The sequence below is a fragment of the Leopardus geoffroyi genome, chromosome A3 (genome assembly GCF_018350155.1).
Source record: "Leopardus geoffroyi isolate Oge1 chromosome A3, O.geoffroyi_Oge1_pat1.0, whole genome shotgun sequence".
In the NCBI taxonomy this organism is placed as follows: Eukaryota; Metazoa; Chordata; class Mammalia; order Carnivora; family Felidae; genus Leopardus; species Leopardus geoffroyi.
In genome coordinates, this window is record NC_059336.1 from 51,009,932 (window position 1) to 51,029,103 (window position 19,172).

Sequence of the window (19,172 nt, forward strand, 5' to 3'; positions counted from 1 at the left end):
GCAGTTTGCAAACCAGGTGCATCCTTAAAGATTCTCTTCTTTAAAACATTCAACTGTCACCCTTTTCAATACAGCAAAGGCAAGTTTCTGCCTATTCCAAAATGGGTTATCAAAGTTCAGATTTATTGGTTAAATTTATGTCAAGGAAAATGGATGATGTATTGTTGGTTTTCTTCCAGGTTGATCATTAATCTTAAGATTGTGTATAAGTGGCCCAAATCCTTTCATTAAAGTTTAGTGCTCAGACAAGGTGGGAGGAGAGACTAGGAAGAGGGGAGGGGAGGCTGACCAAAGAAATATAACCACACCCTATACTTTTAGGAACTCCACCATTCTGAGCTAAGAAAATGTTCTTTCCCAACCCAAATGAATTTTATCCTAGGTGAGACAGAAAAATCTAAACACCTAAAAATCTGGTTTTAATCTTATTCCTGTGTAGTAATATTAGGGTGTTAATGTCAGTATTTGTCTCAATCATCAGTGCGTGGTTGTGATTTTTGTTTGGTCTTTTACAAACATTTGGGACTATGAATTTTCTACATCATTTCTACATCACTAGGTGGTAGCCTTGTGAACTTATGGCCAGTTGACTATAACTTCTGTTCCCTGAGAAGTAGTATAGTCTGTTGCTTACTACAAACCCTAGGCCCAGGTCTACTACCAACTAGCTTTGTGAACTTGGACAAATAGCCAGTTTCTGCCCTTCAGTTCCTCATCAGTGAAATGGGGAGACTGGAACCGAATGGTGAGGGAGATGGGAGAATTAAACAGCTTACATTTTTCTTAAGTTTATTTATTTATTTTGAGAGAGAGATTGAGAGAGAGAGAGAGAGAGAGAGGGAGGGAGACATGCACAAGCAGGAGAGGGACAGAGAGAGGATGAAAGAGAGAATCCCAAGTAGGCTCCACACTGCCAGTGCGGACCCCCACTAAGGTGTTATAGCAGCCTGCATGGACTAAAACAAAACTCAAAGATCACGTTTATTAATATTGGAAACTTCTGGACAGATCTCAGGAATACTCAATTATATTTATAGAAATTAAATCCAAAGCTTCTGAGAGACCTGTAAGAGTATTCTAATAGGTACTTCCAGGTTCTTTCATTAGAGCACCATAAATTTGGGTTAAAAAATTATATAGTGCTACTTTGCTGGATAACTTACTTCATTCAAAGTCAGGCCAGTTTTGGCTAAACCTTTGGTCAGAATAGATATGGCCTAGAGCAGGGTTTATCAAGACAGAATCAGGCACAAGGATGCCTTAAATCTATTTTAACTTCTCAGGTGCTCATGTAACCTCTGATCAATTATTTCCAAGGGCTATGTTCTAAGGGCTACCTCCTAAGACAGGCCACATCATGTTTAAAGTGACTATTAGAAATTTCTCTAAGCTAAACTAAATTTCATCTCTATTCTTTTGCTTTTTGGGGTTTCACAAAGTAGTCATTTGTATACATGATAATACTTAGAATATTTAAAGCCAGTTAAAGTAGATTCTCCTAGGGATTATGTACTTGGATCAACTTGTAAGGTAAAACTTTCTTATAATGAAATTTACTCATGAAAATCTTCTAAGTTGCTCACAAAGTAAAATCCTATTAAAGCCTATTTTACCTCCTGGGTTGGAATACTGTTCTTTTGGCTGGTCTGCAAATGAAGTAGTTGACTAGTATTTAGGAGCCAGATCCTATGAAAAATACTTACCTTTATTCATTTGGCAGAAGGGCATAACTCTGAACTTATCCATATGATGAACATTATGAAATATTTCTTTAGCGTTTTCTATTTTTAAAAAACCCACTTATCATCTTCAGTATACTAGGTATTGTGCAAGAGTTGGAACTTGTCTCATATTCCTCACCAATAAATGTGGAAAAATAGACACCTTTTTAACTGAATGGGGAAGCCTCTCCTGAGATGAAAATGAGATTTAAAGAGAAGATTAAGGAGAAAAAAGTATAACATGAGGGGCGCCAGGGGGGCTCAGTCAGTTGGCCGTCCGGCTTCTGCTCGGGTCATGGTCTCGCGGTTCGTGGGCTCGGGCCCCACGTTGGGCTCTGTGCTGACACCTCAGAGCCTGGAGCCTGCTTCAGATTTTGTGTCTCCCTCTTGCTCTGCCCCTCCCCTGCTTGTGCTCTGTCTCTCTCTATCTCTTAAAGATAAATAAACATTAAAAAACATTTTTTTTAAGTATAACATGAAAGTGATACTCTACAGAGGAAAATAATTGAAAAAGATGCAAACAACTCTACTGCTGAATCTTGAAAAATGAGTTCACAAACTGTCATCTTCCTGCTTAACTTCTAACGTTATTTCACGAAAATCTGGCTAATCACTGAAGGAACAATGCTTTGCAGAAAATTCCCAGAGTATTTATTTTTAGGAATAAATTCTAAGAAACTCCAAATAAACTTCCTTTAGCAAAATTAAAAAAAAAAAGTTTTTCACCAGGATTAATTACAGAGATCTTCAAGTGGACTATTCAATGAATCCTTTTAAGATGCCTATTTCTAAGGAAAGAAGTCATTCTAGAAACAGAAACTAGACTTCAGTTCTTCAGTGGCACTGAAAAATATTTTATAAGTTGTCATAAAGCAAGAGCAACAACAAAAATCTCCAAAACCAATCATAATGGGATCTTCCCAAGTGAGCCATGGCTGACAATTACATCAAGGTTTCTGATGCATCCCTTTGCCATCAGAACAGAGGTAAATTTCGTTAAAATGAAGATCAAAGTATTTCCTTGGTGAGGAAGTGGGCTCATTAATGTCCAAAGATTAGTGGATATTGAAGAAAATTGAAAAAGGTATTCCCATATCTTTCCTAAGATCTGGTCTGGATAGGAAGGGCTCATAGTTAGCTGGTGTGTGCATGAACTACAGCGTTGTTTTTTTTTAAGGTAGTGGTAAAAGTACTACCTTCTGTCCAAGTGGATTCCTCTATCATTGAAGACAAACTACAATAGTTTTGCCAAAATTAGGCAATTGGAAGTGCAGAAAATATAATGTGGAACAGCACTGAATCTTAAAATCTTACTAACTGCTATTTACTTCGTGACCCTGAACAGTCATCGGCTTTCATTCCCTTTTCAATTTTAAGGGACAGGAAAGGGATCAAATAAATGTGAACTTCAAAAAGCATTGTATGAACTATAAAGGACTACAAAGATTTAGACAATTCAGAGAAAAAGTCTAGTGTGAACCTTTTATTTTGACAAAACAAATTTTTACAAATTATACACTCTAAACTCCCAAAGTTTCACTCATTTAAAATATAAGAGATGAGGCATCCTGGACCCCAAGATTTCAGGCATGAATAAAATAGTACCAGATTTTCAATTCATATAAGCTAGTTGCATTTTACATACCATAAAAGTGAAGAGAATTGTGACAAGCATTCACTAGTTTCAAATGTACCTATAAGACACATGGGCAACTTAGGTTTTTTAACCACACAGCTTCATATTAACGAATATCTAAGTAATTGACATATATATTTCCATTAATGGCAGACACAACTCCACAAAATCAAATTATATGAATAATTTGCTTTTAATAATCTCAACTTGGAAACTGAAAAATTAGAGGAATGTATAGTTAAGTAGCTGAAAATGTTATACTTATGGCACACAAGCACATCATGACAAGGAATGCTAGAAGTTGTTCCCCTCAGGAATGAATTTGAAAATTTAAAGTATATTTTATTGAAAAGCTAATATCCTTAGTGTGAAAATCAGGTTAAATGAAGTGTTGACTCAATCTCTAAAGATCCAGTAAATTATAGATTTTGTGCAATTAGTTACTAACATACACATTTCAAGATTAATGCTGATTTCAATAGAACATTTAGATGGTTCTGAAGTATCTACTTTTTATAGTTCACTTTAACTACACATGTCAATGAAATGTAAGATTCCTCAGTGGGAAGTTATAAAGCTTGTCAGGCACTAGCTACAGGTAATATGTATATGATTCAGAACAAATGGCTGCTTTTCATCTTCAAAGAGCCCCCTTTTAATTTATACAAAATTAGACTGTTTTTACCCACATGTATGCATAAAAGTGCTTGTCAAATGTACACAGTCCATTTCCATAATCCTAAAACAAAACAGGCACACAAATGGATAATAGTTTATATGTTTTATGTGAATATTTTTGATACACCTTTAAACAAATTCAATTGCTATCTAGAGAAGTGTAACAAACTTGGTACAAATTTCTTTGACTTGGGAAAGTAAAGATCTAAGAACTCTCTAAACTCTGCAATTCAGTGTGATTCATATACTGGTTCACTCACTCTGCAAGCTGTTAACTCCTTAATCTCTAGAGGCTGCAGGTACTTATGTTTCAGCAATTATGAGACCAAAAAGACTGAGGGAGAAGGACTTGTTAGAATTAGTCTCCCACAAAATAGTTTTGAATCTAGTTACAAATTGATTTAATATGCTTGTGAGTTAAATTTTATAATAATTATAAAGACATTTACTCTAACAAATTTGAATGAAATGTAATTAAGGACTACACCCTTAATTTTAATGAAAGGCATTTTTCATTTACATACAAAGGAATTCAATAGCCAGCAGCATTTAAATAAAGATATAGTTCCATCTCTTCTCTTTTCCCTTTTATAAAGTGCTATTTTTAACTGGGTAGATTTACTATCCAGCTTTTCAGTAACTTCACTGTATGTCTCTAATAGATTCAAGGAAACACTGAAAAATTGAAAGTCTTTAGTATTAGAAATATTTGCAAACATTGTACAAAGCACAGACTATGAATGTATTTTATTAATAAAATAAAAAGTGTACCTTATGTGAGAATCATTAAGTTGATTTAATAATTACTTCACAGAAGCATAAGCTGACTAGCATTTATGCCAATTTTTGCTAGTCCTCTAAACCAGAAACAGCTTCTGTAGGCAATTCAACTCTAAGCACCACCAAATAGGGTCATGTCAAATAGAACAAATGATCCCCAGAATAAAAACTCTGACAAATTTAGACTGTTAGACTAGGAAAACAAATTACTGAGAATCAGAACCAGAGGCAACATTTTACTTAAAAGTACCATAGGTCATCAAGTGTTTTCTTTAAATAAAATTTTGTGTAGTTATTAATAATGTACCTTAACACTAAGTGCAGTGGTCTTAGAGACAGTTAAAAGAAAACCAGAGTACAGATTAACTTAAAAGTGAATGCTGCCTATTTCTTTAGTTCAGTAATTAAAGTTGAAATTGCTATTTAAAAAATAGCTGAGCACTACCTAATACAAACAGGATACCATTTTTACTCACATTATTCTCTAAATAGCTTTTTGTATTTCAACTTTGACCTGACCTTCAGTAGTATCTCTACTGTATCTACTCTAAAGCCAAATATAATTAGTAAAAAACAAAAAACAAAAATCAGGGCAGTATGTAGTTTTGTTCACACTTAAAATTTCATTACAGGGGCACCTGGGTGGCGCAGTCGGTTAAGCATCCGACTTCAGCCAGGTCACGATCTCGCAGTCCGTGAGTTCGAGCCCCGCATCGGGCTCTGGGCTGATGGCTCAGAGCCTGGAGCCTGTTTCCGATTCTGTGTCTCCCTCTCTCTGACCCTCCCCCATTCATGCTCTGTCTCTCTCTGTCCCAAAAATAAATAAACGTTGAAAAAAAAAATTTAAAAAAAAATTTCATTACAATTTGCATTTCTTGTCACTCTTGGAAGAGTAACCACTTTTAAAAACAGAAACATAAAAGCACAACATTCCTTACTTTGCATGGCATCCAGTAATGGTAAAATCAAAGGATCCCTTAACATCAATTCTGTACACCCAATTTAAATACATTTCCAGTCCTCAGAAACAGGGACTCCAGGGCAGAGGGGTGGCATATGGAAAAGAGGCCTAGGGCAAGGTTTGATGAAATCACTTGGAAATTTACTTCACCCAGAATGCTAGGTTATGGTAATTCCTCCCACCCATTCCAACTTCCCAAGTCAGAATGCAGAATTTAACCTCTTATCTGGTCTTACTTTCTTGCCTACTCCTAGTATTCTATTCCTGAAAACAAATAAACCTAGAATTTTCTAAAAGAAATTATTTTTACCCAAATACATTGGACTTCGGTCTCAATTTGAATGAAGATGAGTGGCTTTTAAGAGCCCGGTCCTCCTCTTCCTCCTCTCCTTCCTCCAGTAGCTGCTCTGGGTCTCTGAAAGAGGGTGTAGTGTGGATGATCTGGGTTCGGAAGCGGATTTTGTTGAGTCTGGGTTTTATTCGTCCACTAGAGCTGCCGGAGGCCTTGCGACCTGGATCCTTTGCTTTGCCTCCAGCCCATCCCTCAGTCAAGTGGTGGTGGTGGTGGTGATGGTGATGGTGATGATCCCCTCCATCCTCTAAGACATGTGAGAGTTTGTAGGTGATGAGGTGTGAAGGGAGCACCTTTGAAAGCCTCCATCGCCCACCCCCGCTGCCAGTGGCACTCTCTCCATCATCCTCATCCAGGGCTCCCACCAGGTTCTTGATCTCCTCAGCGATGCTCTGACTCAGGTATTGAGAGGCCTTTTTCCCACTGTAGTCCCTAATGTCCACGTCTGCGTCGTAAGCCCCCACCAGCAACTTCACCACCTCCACGTGCCCGTGCATGGCAGCTAAGTGCAGGGCAGTGTAACCTCCGCTCGTCCTGGCGTTAATGTTCACTGGCAGCTGGTGTTTGTTAGCGAAGTTGACCAGCATGGCCAGGAGCTCCTGTCTGCCATGCTTGGCGGCCCAGTGCAGGCAGGTGAAGCCAGTTATAAAGTCCCTCTTGGCCAGCAGGCCGGGCTCACAGGTGAGCAACCCTTCTAGGCTATCCCACTTACCGTCAGAGGCTGAGAGCATCCAGGCGTGTTCCAGAGGGTCCAGCGTCACGGAGCCCCCACCGCTGCTCTCCTCCTCTGCCGACGAGGAAGCGACGGATGCGCTGTCTGAGTCGCCCCCGCCTTTGCCGCGTCCTCCCCCAGAGGAGGTCCCCGCGCTGCTGCCCCCAGGACAGACGCTCCTCTTCAGCTGCGGTGAGCTGCCCATCACAAGTTCCCTAAGGTTCTGGCGCGTAGATTTTGGGGTGGTGACGCCGCCACCGGGGGAGCTGCCCGCGTCCGTCTCCTCGCAGCCATGGGGTGGGGGCTCTAGGTCCTCGCTGGGCCCGGGGTCCGGTCCCCGGGGGGAAGGCTGGACCTCGCGCTGAGAGCTTTTCCTCCGGGCCCCGCCGCTCAGCGGCGGCCCGCTCAGGCTGTCGCCAGTCAGGCTTGGCGGCCCAAGCGCGGCAGCCGGTGTCTCCCCATGGCTCTGCTCGCAGTCTGGACCCGAGGACGCCTCGGGAGACGCCACCTCTGGGCACAAGCCGCCTTCCTGGGTCTCGACCCGGCCGTCGGGCGTCCTTGGGGCGCCGCTACTGGACTCTGGCTCTACGGTCACCGAGATGCTGGGCAGGTCACGCGAGGGCGCGGCTTCTGACTGGGGGGGTCCCTCGCAGAACCTCTTTTTAAGGTGCACGTACTTAGAGCCGTCAGCAGGGTCGGTGCGCACCGTGGCCACGGCATTGACCAGTTCCTTGAAGAGAGCGCGGGCGCGGGCGCGCTGCTCCGGCTCGCCGCCCAGAGCACCTCTGAAGTGCTGCACCAGCTCGGCGTGCCGGGCCCGGCCCCCGCGCTCCGCGAGGAAACGCAGCACGGCCTCTGGGCTGAGCTCCACGGGCCCCTCCATCCGTGGCCGCCCTGCTCCTCCCGCGGCGGGTGGCTCAACCCGGCCCCATCGCGGCCCGCTTGAAAACACTGGCTTCTGAGGGACGTAAAGTCCAATCGCCTGGCTCCAGTGGATTCTTGCCAGAGCGTCCTCGGCAGGAGACGCCGCCACCGCCTCACTGGGGCCGCGCCCCTGGGGAACACCCCCCGACAGCCCCGCCCCTACGGCTTCACCCCGCCCCCCCAAGACCGCCCACTTCCGGTCCCCGCGCTGGCCGCTAGCGCGGCTTCAGGCCGGCCGTCGGCGGGCACGCCCCCCCGCTCCATGGCCCGCCCACTTCCGGCCTTAGCGCGGGCCGGCAATCACTGCACCCACCCGCCGCCTGCTGGCTGAGTTTTTTTCCGCGCGTCTTTCTCCTAAGGTCCTGAATCTCTTCCAGTCACTCTCCCTCCGCTGTGGTTTGTCGTCTTCTGAGGCGTCGAGGGGATACTCCTGAGAGAGGCTCCCTTCGCGCACGCGCGCAACTATTTGGCGCGGTTAATGTCGCGCGCCCTGCCTGGCGGGGCCTTAGCCCTCTGGCTTTCTGCCCTCGCGTCACTGAGGCCTCTAGACTTGTCCCCTCCCCTTTCCCTGGACACCCCTACCCCCCTCTCCCGCGGAGGCTGGCCTCGCCCGTTACACCGCCTCCGGTCCGCGCCCCGCGCGTTCAACTCTTCCCGGCGCCCCTTTGCTCCCTTCGCGGTCGGGACGCTACGCTCGGGGGCCCGGGCTGAAACCCCACTTCGCTGAGACCCCAGCCTCCGCTCAGCTCCCGCTCGGGACCATGACCTCTGAGGTGGCGCGGCATCTGGTGAGTCCCTGTCGACTCCTCACGACCCCTCCGCTGCCAAGCGCTGCCCCCTCCACCCTGGGCCCGACTCCCCGGGCCGCCGCCCCGCCTTTCCCAGGGTCCCAGCGTAACTTCCTCAGTCCGGAGCTTGGGGCCCCTTAACACAGTCAGGCCCCGTCCAGTCGTGGCCGGGATTGTGAGCCGCGCCGCTCCTCAACTCCCATTGCCCTCTCGGCCGGTCATCCCCGGGCTCCCGAGGCCGGATGGTCCGACCCTGCTGGGAGAAGGGATTCTCTCTTAGCGCGGGAGGCAGGGAGCGGGGCTGTTCCCGCTGCCAGAAGCGGAGGCACAGGGCGGACTCGCCAGCCTCCCGACCCCACGTTGCTGGAGTGGCTGGGAGTTTTTTGTACCGCTTCTCTGTCTAGCCAAAAGTTAAATCTGAAACAGCGATTGTGGATCCATCATTTTTGTAACGGTTTTGGAGGCACAGATTAATGCAATAGTAGTGTAGTATTTTACATTTGTATACTCTTCCCTTACTCTTTACGATTTGAGCCTTTTTTTGTTTGTTTTTGTTTTTTGCTTTGGCACCCTTGAACCTTAAAATGATGTATGTGACTAATTTGTTCAATGTTTTATACTTTTTAAATTTTTTTTTTTTTTTTTTTTTTTTTTTTTTTTTTTTTACTTTAGAGGGAGAGAGAGCAGGGGAGAGGAGCAGAGGGAGAGAGAATCTTACCCAGACACCCTGCTCAGCTCTGGCCCGAGGCAGAACTGGATCCCAGGACCCTGGAATCATGACCAGAGAGGAAGAGTGGCATGCTCAACCACTGAGCCACCCAGGCACCCACAATATTTTATACTTTTAAAATCACTTATATATTTACCTCACTTGATATAGTAAGCCAGTGGTTCCCAAAGTGTGGTCACAATTATTTTTGTAACAATACCAAGCTGTTATTTGCCTTTTTCACACTCTTGCTGTTATGAGTGTAAAACGAGTTTTCCAGAGGCTACATGATGTGGAATGACCTCACCATTCTGAGGGCTAATGTGTATACTTGTCCTTTAAAAAATTTTTGTTTAGAGGTGCCTGGGTGGCTCAGTCTCTGGGACTCTTGGTTTCATCTCAGGTCATGATCTCATGGTTGCCTGCCCACCCCCCCCCCCCCCCACCCTCCCTTCCGTGTTGGGCTCTGCACTGACAGCATGGACCCTGCTTCGGATTCTGTCTCTCTCTTCCCCTCCCCTGCTTGCTGTCTTTGTTTCTCTCTCAAAATAAATAAACTTAAAAAAATAAGAAATTTCTGTTTTAATTAATAACACTGTAAATATTAATGGTTGTAAGCCAGGTAAGCAAAAGCTCTATGTGGGCCTGAGACCAAAAAGTTTGGGAATTACTGGTCTAAGCTCTTAAATTAGATTGTAGAAACAGAGTTCAGATTGTAGCCTGAGAGATTAGGTGTTGTGTGGAAAGTTACACAGCCAGTTTCTTTGATAGATCCTGGACAAGGATTTTTCTCCCTGATTTCAGCCCAGGTCTCTGGACACTTTTGTCACATGTTTAGAGAAATATCAGTTTTTCTGTCTGAACTGCATTACAGTTGCTTTGTGTGCATGTGTGGGTGAGGAAAATATTTTATAAACTCATTCACAGTCATCTTCAGAATTAAACTTGAGCTGAAGAGATCACTTCATTTTATTGGTGTTGGATTGCTTGTCAACTGCTGTACTTATTTTGCAATAGTAAGTGTACTTTTATTTTCTGGTTAAACTTTTTATTTTGAAGTAATTGAAGATTCAGGTGCAGTCTTGCAGTTAAGAGATAATGAGATCCTCTGTACCATTTATCCAGTTTTTTTTTTTAATAATAACATCTTGTAAAACCATAGTACAAGACCACAACCAGGACGTTGCCATTGATACTGTGAAGGTCAATTTCCATCATCCCAAGTTTCCCTTTTATACCACATCTACTTCATTTCTACCTCACTTCCTCCTTAACCCGTGACAACCACTAATCTGTTTTTTATTTCTATAATTTTCTCATTTCAAGACTGTTACATAATGGACTCACATAGTAAGTAACCTTTTGGAGTTGGCTTTTTTTTCATGGAGCAAAATTCTCTGGAGCTTTCATCCAGGTTGTTGGATGTGTCATTGAGTTGCTCCTTTTAATTGCTGAGTAGTATTCCATGGTATGGATATACCACCTTTGTTTGAAGGACATCTGATAGTTCCATTGTTGGGCTACTATGAAGGAGGTTTCTATAAACATTCCAGTATAGTAATATATAATGTCACCTAATGAAAACGTAAGTCTTCAGTGGATGGAACTGGAGGGTATTATGCTAAGTGAAGTAAGGAAGGCAGAGAAAGACAGATACCATATGTTTTCACTAATGTGGCTCCTGAGAAACTTAACAGAAGACCATGAGGGAGGGGAAGGGGAAGGGGAAAAAAAAAGTTAGGAGGGAGGGAGGGAGGTAAACCATAAGAGACTCTTAAATATTGAGAACAAGCTGAGGGCTGAGTGGGGAAAGTAGGGGATGGGCATTGAGGAGGGCACCTGTTGGGATAAGCACTGGATGTTGTATGGAAACCAATTTGACAATAAATTATATTTAGTATATATATAAAAAAAGAAAACATAAGTCTTCAATCCTCTGGGATAAATTGCCAGGAGTGTAGTTGCTGGGTCACATGGCAGTTGCATGTTTAGTTTTTTTTTTCAACGTTTATTTATTTTTGGGACAGAGAGAGACAGAGCATGAACGGGGGAAGGGCAGAGAGAGAGGGAGACACAGAATCGGAAACAGGCGCCAGGCTCTGAGCCATCAGCCCAGAGCCCGACGCGGGGCTCGAACTCACGGACCGGGAGATCGTGACCTGGCTGAAGTCGGACGCTTAACCGACTGCGCCACCCAGGCGCCCCGCATGTTTAGTTTTAATGAGAAACTGCTAAACTGTTTCCCAGAGTTTCTGTACTGTTTTCCGTTCCCACCAGAGATGTTATGAGGGATCAATCCACATCCTCATCAGCATTTAGTGTTCCTATTTTTTATTTAGACATTCTGATAGGTATATATGTATGTATGTATCACAGGTATGTGGTTTTAATTTGCATTTCCCTAGTGGCTAATGATATTAGCATCTTTTCATGGGCTTATTTGTCATCTGCATATTCTCAAGTGAAATGTCTCTTCATTTCTTCAGCCCATTTTTGAATTGGATTTTGTTTACTGTTGATTTTAGAGTTTTCTTTTTAAATATGTTCTGGATGCTAGTCCTTTCTTGATACATAGTTTGCAAATGTTTTCTCAGTCTGTTGTGTTGTTGTTGTTGTTGTTTCATCCTCTTAACAGAGTCTTTTGCAGGGCAAAAATTTTCAATTTCGATTAAATCTATTTTATGTTTTTCCTCCTATGGATTATACTTTTGGTGTCAAGTCTAAGAGCTCATTGCCTAACCCTAGATCTCAAACGTTTTCTTATTTTTCTCCTAAAAGTTTTGTGGTTTGTGTTTTACATTTAAGCCCATGACCCATTTTGAGTTAATTTTTGTATAAAGTATAAGACTTAGATCAAGTGTAATTTTTTGGCCTATGGATGCTCCAATACCGTTTATTGAAAATGTTGTCTATCCTCTATTGAATTGCTTTTGCCCTTTGCCAAAAAACCATTTGAACATACCTGTGTGGATCTATTTCTGGGTTCCCTATTAGCACTAGCACATAGTCTTGATTCTTGTAGCTATGTAAGTTTTGAAATAGAGTAGACTTATTCCTCTCACTTTATTCTTATTTTTTCAGAAATTATTTTGGCTATTCTAGTTACTGTGCCTTTCATTATAAGTTTTAGAATAGTCTTGTCTATATCTACAGAGAATTTTGGTAGGATTTTGATAGGAATTGTATTAAATCTGTATATCAATTTAGGGAGAATTGAAGTCTCTACTATGTTGAATCTTCCAATTTATAGACATGGTATCTCTTCCAATTTCTTTATATTTTCTTTCATTTCTTTCATCAGCATTATGTAGTTTTCAGCATACAAGTCCTGTATGTTTTACTAGATTTAAACCCATTTCATCTTTTAAGCAATTGTAAATTGTATTGCATTTTTAATTTTATTGTCCACATATGCAGTGTTAACATGTGGAAATACAGTTGATTTTTGTATGTTTATCTTGTGTCCTTTGACCTTACTGAATTCATTTATTCTAGGAACTGGGATTCCTCCTAGATTCCTTGGGATTTTCTTCATAGAAAACTTGTCATTTACACATAGAGACAGTTTTATTTCTTTCTTTCTAGTCTGTTTGCCTCTTGCTGCCTTATTTATGCTGGTTAGGACTTGTAACATTATTTGAATAAGAGTGGTGAGAACAGACATCCTTGCTTTGTTTGTGATGGGGGGAAAACATTCAGTCTTTTATCACGGATGTAGATTTTTTTGTAGATGTTCTATCAAATTCATGAGGGATTTTGGTCTGTAGGTTTTTGTATTGTCTTTATTTAGTTTGGTATCAGGGTAATAATAGTTTCATAAAATTAATTGGGAAGTGTTCCCTCCTTTTTCTGGAAGAGACTGTATGTATAGTATTGGTGTTAATTCTTCCTTAAATGTTTGATAGACTTTTTTAGTGAAACTATATGAGCGTGGAGATTTCTTTTTTATAGTTTTAAAATTACAGATTTAATTTCCTTAGTTGTTATGTGGCTATTAATATTATTTCATATTGGGTGAGTTGTGGTAGCGGGTGGTTTTGTGATCCATTCCTTCTAAGTTGTTATTTTTATGTGTATGAAGTCGTTAATAATATTCCCTTATATTGATATCTTTGGGGCCTGTAATAATATTCCCTGTTCCTTTTTTTTTTTTAATTTTAATGTTTTATTTGTGTGAGAGAGAAAGGATGTGGGTGGAGGGGAGGGGCAGAGAGAAGGGGGTGGAGTGGGGACAGGATCTGAAGCTGGCTCTGCACTGTCAGCAGAGAGCCTGGATGCTGGGCCTGAACTCAGAGTGTGAGGTCTTGACCTGAGCCAAGTCAGACACTTAACCACCTGAGCCACCCAGGCATCCCTCCCTGTTCCATTCCTAATAGGGTTATATTGTGTCTTCTGCCTTTCTTGGTTAGTCTTGTTAGAAGTTTGTCAATTTCATTCATCTTTTCAAAGAACCTGCTTTGTTTCATTGATTTTTCTCTGTTGTTCTTCTATTTTATTTATTTATTCATTTATTTTAAAGTTTATTTTGAGAGAGAGAGAGCAGGAGCAGGGGAGGGCAGAGAGAGAGAGGGAGACAGAGGATCTGAAGCAGGCTCTGTGCCTGATGCAGGGCTTGATATCACAAACTGTTAGATCATAACCTGAGCGGAAGTCTGATGCTTAACTGAGCCACCCAGGTGCCCTTGTTTTTCTGTTTTAAATATAACTGATTTATGATCTTTATTTCCTTTCATTTGCTTGTTTTCGGTTTATTTTGCTCTTTTTCTAAGTTTTTACGGCAGACTTCAGATCATTGATTTGAGACTTCCTCATTTCTAATATATGGACTCGATGGTGTGAACTTTCCTCACAGCATGGCTTTAGCTCTGTCCCACAAATTTGGGTATGTTTTATTTTCATTTTCATTCTACCTTTATTATTTAAAGAGTTATATTAAATCTCGCTTGATACTCAGGTTTCCAGGTTTTTTTTGTTTTGTTTTTTTAAGAGAAGAGGACATCAAGACTCTGAAAGTTTTGTATTTTGCTGATGGAATCATAGCTGGTGATGGTGAGATCTGCTCTTGGCATATTGTTTCTGCCAGTCTCCAGGATGCCCCTTATTAGTAATTGCATAAGTTTTATTTCAAAAGATCTTGACTATATAGTTATATATTGCTGACTGCGATAATAGATCTTGAAATAACATTAACTACTTTTTCCTTTCTCCTGAGAAAAGCACCTATAAATTCCCACTTACCAAAACTTTTAAATGGTATCCATATTTTTTCAGTTCTTATCTGTATTTGTCATTTCCTCTTTCAGCTGCAATGCTTCAGAACTCTTATGTTTCTTTTTTAGTTATCTTTCAGTGAGGATGTTTGTATCTTAGAGGCTTCCCTCATTTTATTTTCCATTTCAAAGTTGTGATTCTTAATTCTTTACTTTCATGTCTTGGAATTAATGACCACCTCAGTGCCTTGATGTATTTTCATTTCATCATCTGGAGAGACTTCTTTCCTACTGATCCATATCCTATAATCATTATGGGATAATGAAAGACCAACTTCCTTTCTCACCTTCTCTAAAACTTTTCCAGAGAATTCTAATCCTTGACAATCTGTCATACTACTCGTTTGCCACTTAGTCACATGCTACCTTGTAATACTTCCTAACTTATTGTTACTTAACTTTTTGCATCAATTAAATTTTAATGAGCCTTGCATTTCCCCCTCTATTAAATGATCTGTCTTCAGGAAGAGAGCCTGTAATATTCTTTGTATCCTTCATAGCCATGATTTTATATTGTTGAGGACAGATGTTGATTATATTTTATATGGAAAATAAGTTCACGTTGAATCATTTTATTCTTGTTCAATGTTAAACGCTTAAATTAGGAATTCTTGTAGGTAGCCAGGAGCTATTTCTTAGTCTACATTTATGCTTTCGTGAAGCTCCGCCTTCATCCAGGCTGGACACAGATAGTGTCATACCTTTTAGGTATTTCCAGACTGATTTTGATCCTAACATAGTCCCAGACTATACCTATTTGTACTGGTATGTATGTATGTATTTCAGTGTGTGGAAGAGGAGGAAGAAGAAGGGTGCTTTTAAAATTTTATATTTTACTACAAATAGATTTTCTCTCTTTAGGAATATGTATCAGACCTCATTTTTAACCATATTAAATATAGCTTTCTCTGCTTAAGATTTTAAGTATTCCTAATACAAAATACCTGATTCTAAAAGCTCTTTTACTGGGAACTTCAATTTTTACAATTTCTTGTCATTTATTGGAAGGAAATTTGATTTAGATGATGCTGTATTTTAAAAATTTACTTAACACCTTGTAAGATATGTATCTACTACTGGTTTGAAGATCAGGGAAGTGGGAATCACATTTATAGTCTCAATAACATAAATAAAAGATTAAAAACTCTCATTTTGAATACCTTTATTTTTTATTTTTTTTCAACGTTTTTTAATTTATTTTTGGGACAGAGAGAGACAGAGCATGAACGGGGGAGGGGCAGAGAGAGAGGGAGACACAGAATCGGAAACAGGCTCCAGGCTCTGAGCCATCAGCCCAGAGCCTGACGCGGGGCTTAAACTCACGGACCGCGAGATCGTGACCTGGCTGAAGTCGGACGCTTAACTGACTGCGCCACCCAGGCGCCCCTTAAATACCTTTAAAATAAATATTATGATGTAGTAGACTGGGATATAGCATTTAGATTTTGTTAGTATTACCTTTAGTAAATATGCATGTTATGCTCTAATATTCTTCCCATTTTTGAAAATTTGTCTTTGGCAGTTACACTTATTTGAAATTAACTGCTCTTTTTTGCATTTCTTAGCAAGTATAGAGATTTTTCTTTTTTTTAAAGTTTTTTTTTTATTTTGAGAAAGGGGGGGCATGCGTGGGTGAGGGGCAGAGATAGAGGGGGAGGATCCCAAGCGGGCTCCACATTGATAGCTCAGAGCCTGGTGAGGGGCTTAAACTCAAAAATGCAAGATCATGACCTGAGCCAAAATCAAGAGTCGAATGCTTAATGGAATGTGCCACCCAGGCACCCCAGTCTAGAGATTTTTCATTGAGGATTTAGCTAAAATAATTTAAATATAGTAGAACTCAAAGTTCATTCCAGAACATCTTCTTTTTTTTTCTTAGGAAGACGTCTTTATTGCTAAATTTAATGGACACATTTTATTAGTTATTTAATATTTCAGAATTTCTTGTTGCTGGTCCCTTCTTTAAAACAATTCCTCCCCCTTCAAGATGTCATAACTGTAGGATTTTCTTTCTGTTTTCTTTTTTAAAAAAATTATTTCCTTATGTTTTAAATTTTATTTATTTATTTATTTATTTATTTATTTATTTATTTTTATATATGAAATTTATTGTCAAATTGGTTTCCATACAACACCCAGTGCTCATCCCAACGAGTGCCCTCCTCAATACCCATCACCCACTTTCCCCTCCTTCCTACCCCCCCCATCAACCCTCAGTTTATTCTCAGTTTTTAAGAGTCTCTTATGGTTTGGCTCCCTCCCTTCTAACTTTTTTTTTTCCTTCCCCTCCCCCCATGGTCTTCTGTTAAGTTTCTCAGGATCCACATAAGAGTGAAAACATATGGTATCTATCTTTCTCTGTACGACTTATTTCACTTAGCATAACACTCTCTAGTTCCATCCACGTTGCTACAAGAGGCCATATTTCATTCTTTCTCTTTGCCCAGTATTATTCCATTGCTTCTTTTAAAGGTGAATTTTGTTTGCCAGTCTTTTTTTTTAGAGAGAGATAGAGAGAGAGAGAGCGAGAGCAAGCATGAGCTGGGGAGAGGGGCAGAGGGAGAGAGAGAGAATCTCAAGTGGGCTCCATGTTCAGCTCAGAGCCCCAGTCAGGGCTATATCCCATGACCCTGGGATCACAACCTTAGCCGAAATCAAGAGTTGGATGCTCAACTGACTGAGCCACTCAGGCACCCCTCCCTTGTTTGCCAGTCTTAAAGTTGTTCAGTATTATATTTTGGCAGCCCCCTTTTCCTTCTCTGTTTTGTTCAATTTAAATAATGTTACGTCAGATGTACAGGTTTCCCTTTGGCTCCCTATAAACCATATTATCATAGACAAATGAAGGTGTGTGATTACAGTTTTACCTAGAGAAGTCTTGAGTCCTGGAACAGTGCCAGGTGTCTTAGTACATGATCCCTTTAGACCTTGGTTTGAAGATACATGGTTACCATATTCTCTCAGTAACCATGAATTGATTACATTGGGAATTCTAGAATTTTCAGTTTCTTTCAGTCTGTTTTTTCAGACACTAGATCATTTTAAGTTACAGAGTAAATAAATTGTTGGGGCAAATTTTAAAAAGTGAACTGGGTATTGAGGCTAGAAAGGAAGTTAAAGGCAAACAGCATGTGAAAGATTTTTGAAATGTATCCTAAGGGAGATACAAGCTGAGGAGAAGGACCCTAGGCTTTAGAATTTCACTTCTACTTCTTTCTCTTATAGTGGAAGATGCTTGAAAACTGAAGTGACAGGAAGTGGTAGTTTCTGTGATAGGAACATGGGAGAGCTAAGGCTGTAGAACCTCTATTAGGGGAGCAGAATAAAGATATACCCTCTCAGCCAAGTTCCATTTAAAGCTGTCCCAGGTCTTTTTCCATTTAAGGAATCCTACATAATCTGATACTAAGCCTGAGACAACTGACAGATGTAAAAAAGTAAATATATGGCAGTATTTTAGAGATTGCATAGTCATCATTTAGTTAACAAAAGATAGGTCCCAGAAATGCTTATGACCAGACGTAGAAATTAGATAGGAGACACAGGATTATTTGCTGGAATATCAGACTTGAGTAATGTATTAACTTGAAAAATAAACTAAAACAATGCCATATGTTGAACAAAGTAATATATACATAGGAAGAAGAAGGGGCTACCATTGGGAAAGAAAAGATAATTGTGTTTGAGATTTGGTTGTGGGGTAAGACCAGGAGGATGATCTGGCCCTGCAGGTCCTTGCCAGGTATAATGGGTGCTCTAACCCCTTCAAGCTAGTTTCAGACAGCCTATTGTCATATGACCCAGGGGTTTACCAAAGAGAAGATGGGAGAACCATGAGACATCTTCTCTGATCTCCTTTTACCTCTCCTCTTAAGAACTAGGTCAAGTTTATCCTACCTTCTGTGTGAGCTATGCTTATAGAGACAGCAAGAGTCCTGTTATTCTGTTTATCATGATATGTGTAGAAAGGTATTTTGTGAGTCATCTGTATGCTGTTTTTTTCATAGATGAATATAAAATGTGCACAGCAATATTTTTCTTAGTTGAATGTATACCTTTTAGCTGGAATGTTACTTTGCACTGCGGATTAAGCCAGAAATGATTGAATCAGTTTTGAAAATAAAAAGATATCTTTGTTTTTTTTTTAAATGTTTATTTATTTATTTTGAGAGAGAGTGAGAGCGAGTGGGGGGAGGGGCAGAGAGAGAGGGAGAAAGAATCCCAAGCAGGCTCTGCACTGACAGTGTGGAGCCCAAGGGAGGGCTCATGAACTGTGAGATCATGACCTGAGCCAAAATCAAGACTTGGATGCTTAACCAACTAAGCCACCCAGACGCCTGAACATGAGATGCCTTTTAATTGTATTTACCAATCAAGAGAAAATTCACTTAAAATTTTTTAAGGTTTTTTTTTTTTTTAAAAACTAAAGTGAACTTTACCCATTATTTTCAATTTCTTTGTACATAGTTTTACTTTTTTTAGTGGTCTAGTAATCTTTAAGGATCTTTGCAAAAGTTAAAGTATTCAAGATACATTTTTATATGGTTTTCTCCTTTGCTGCTTTGAGTAAATCCACTGGGGTAATTGGATAATACCAAATACTAAAGTGCATTCACTGTGACAAGTACTTTAGTTGTAATA

The 19,172-nt window shown here is 40.7% G+C and overlaps 1 protein-coding gene across 6 annotated transcripts in view; it reads left to right on the forward strand.

The window, feature by feature from the left end:
* The first annotated feature begins 6,830 nt into the window (after positions 1-6,830).
* The window catches only part of SEPTIN10 (septin 10), a 67,557-nt gene continuing 55,215 nt past the window's right edge, over positions 6,831-19,172 (forward strand). For 2 of the 6 annotated variants that reach the window (XM_045443718.1, XM_045443719.1), the window contains exon 1: positions 6,831-7,032. In XM_045443718.1, coding sequence (XP_045299674.1) covers positions 6,937-7,032 — 96 coding nt within the window. In that variant the 5' untranslated portion in view covers positions 6,831-6,936. Of the gene's footprint in view, positions 8,553-19,172 lie in introns of all 6 variants that reach the window. The other 4 variants (XM_045443724.1, XM_045443722.1, XM_045443723.1 and 1 more) reach the window with 3 other exon arrangements.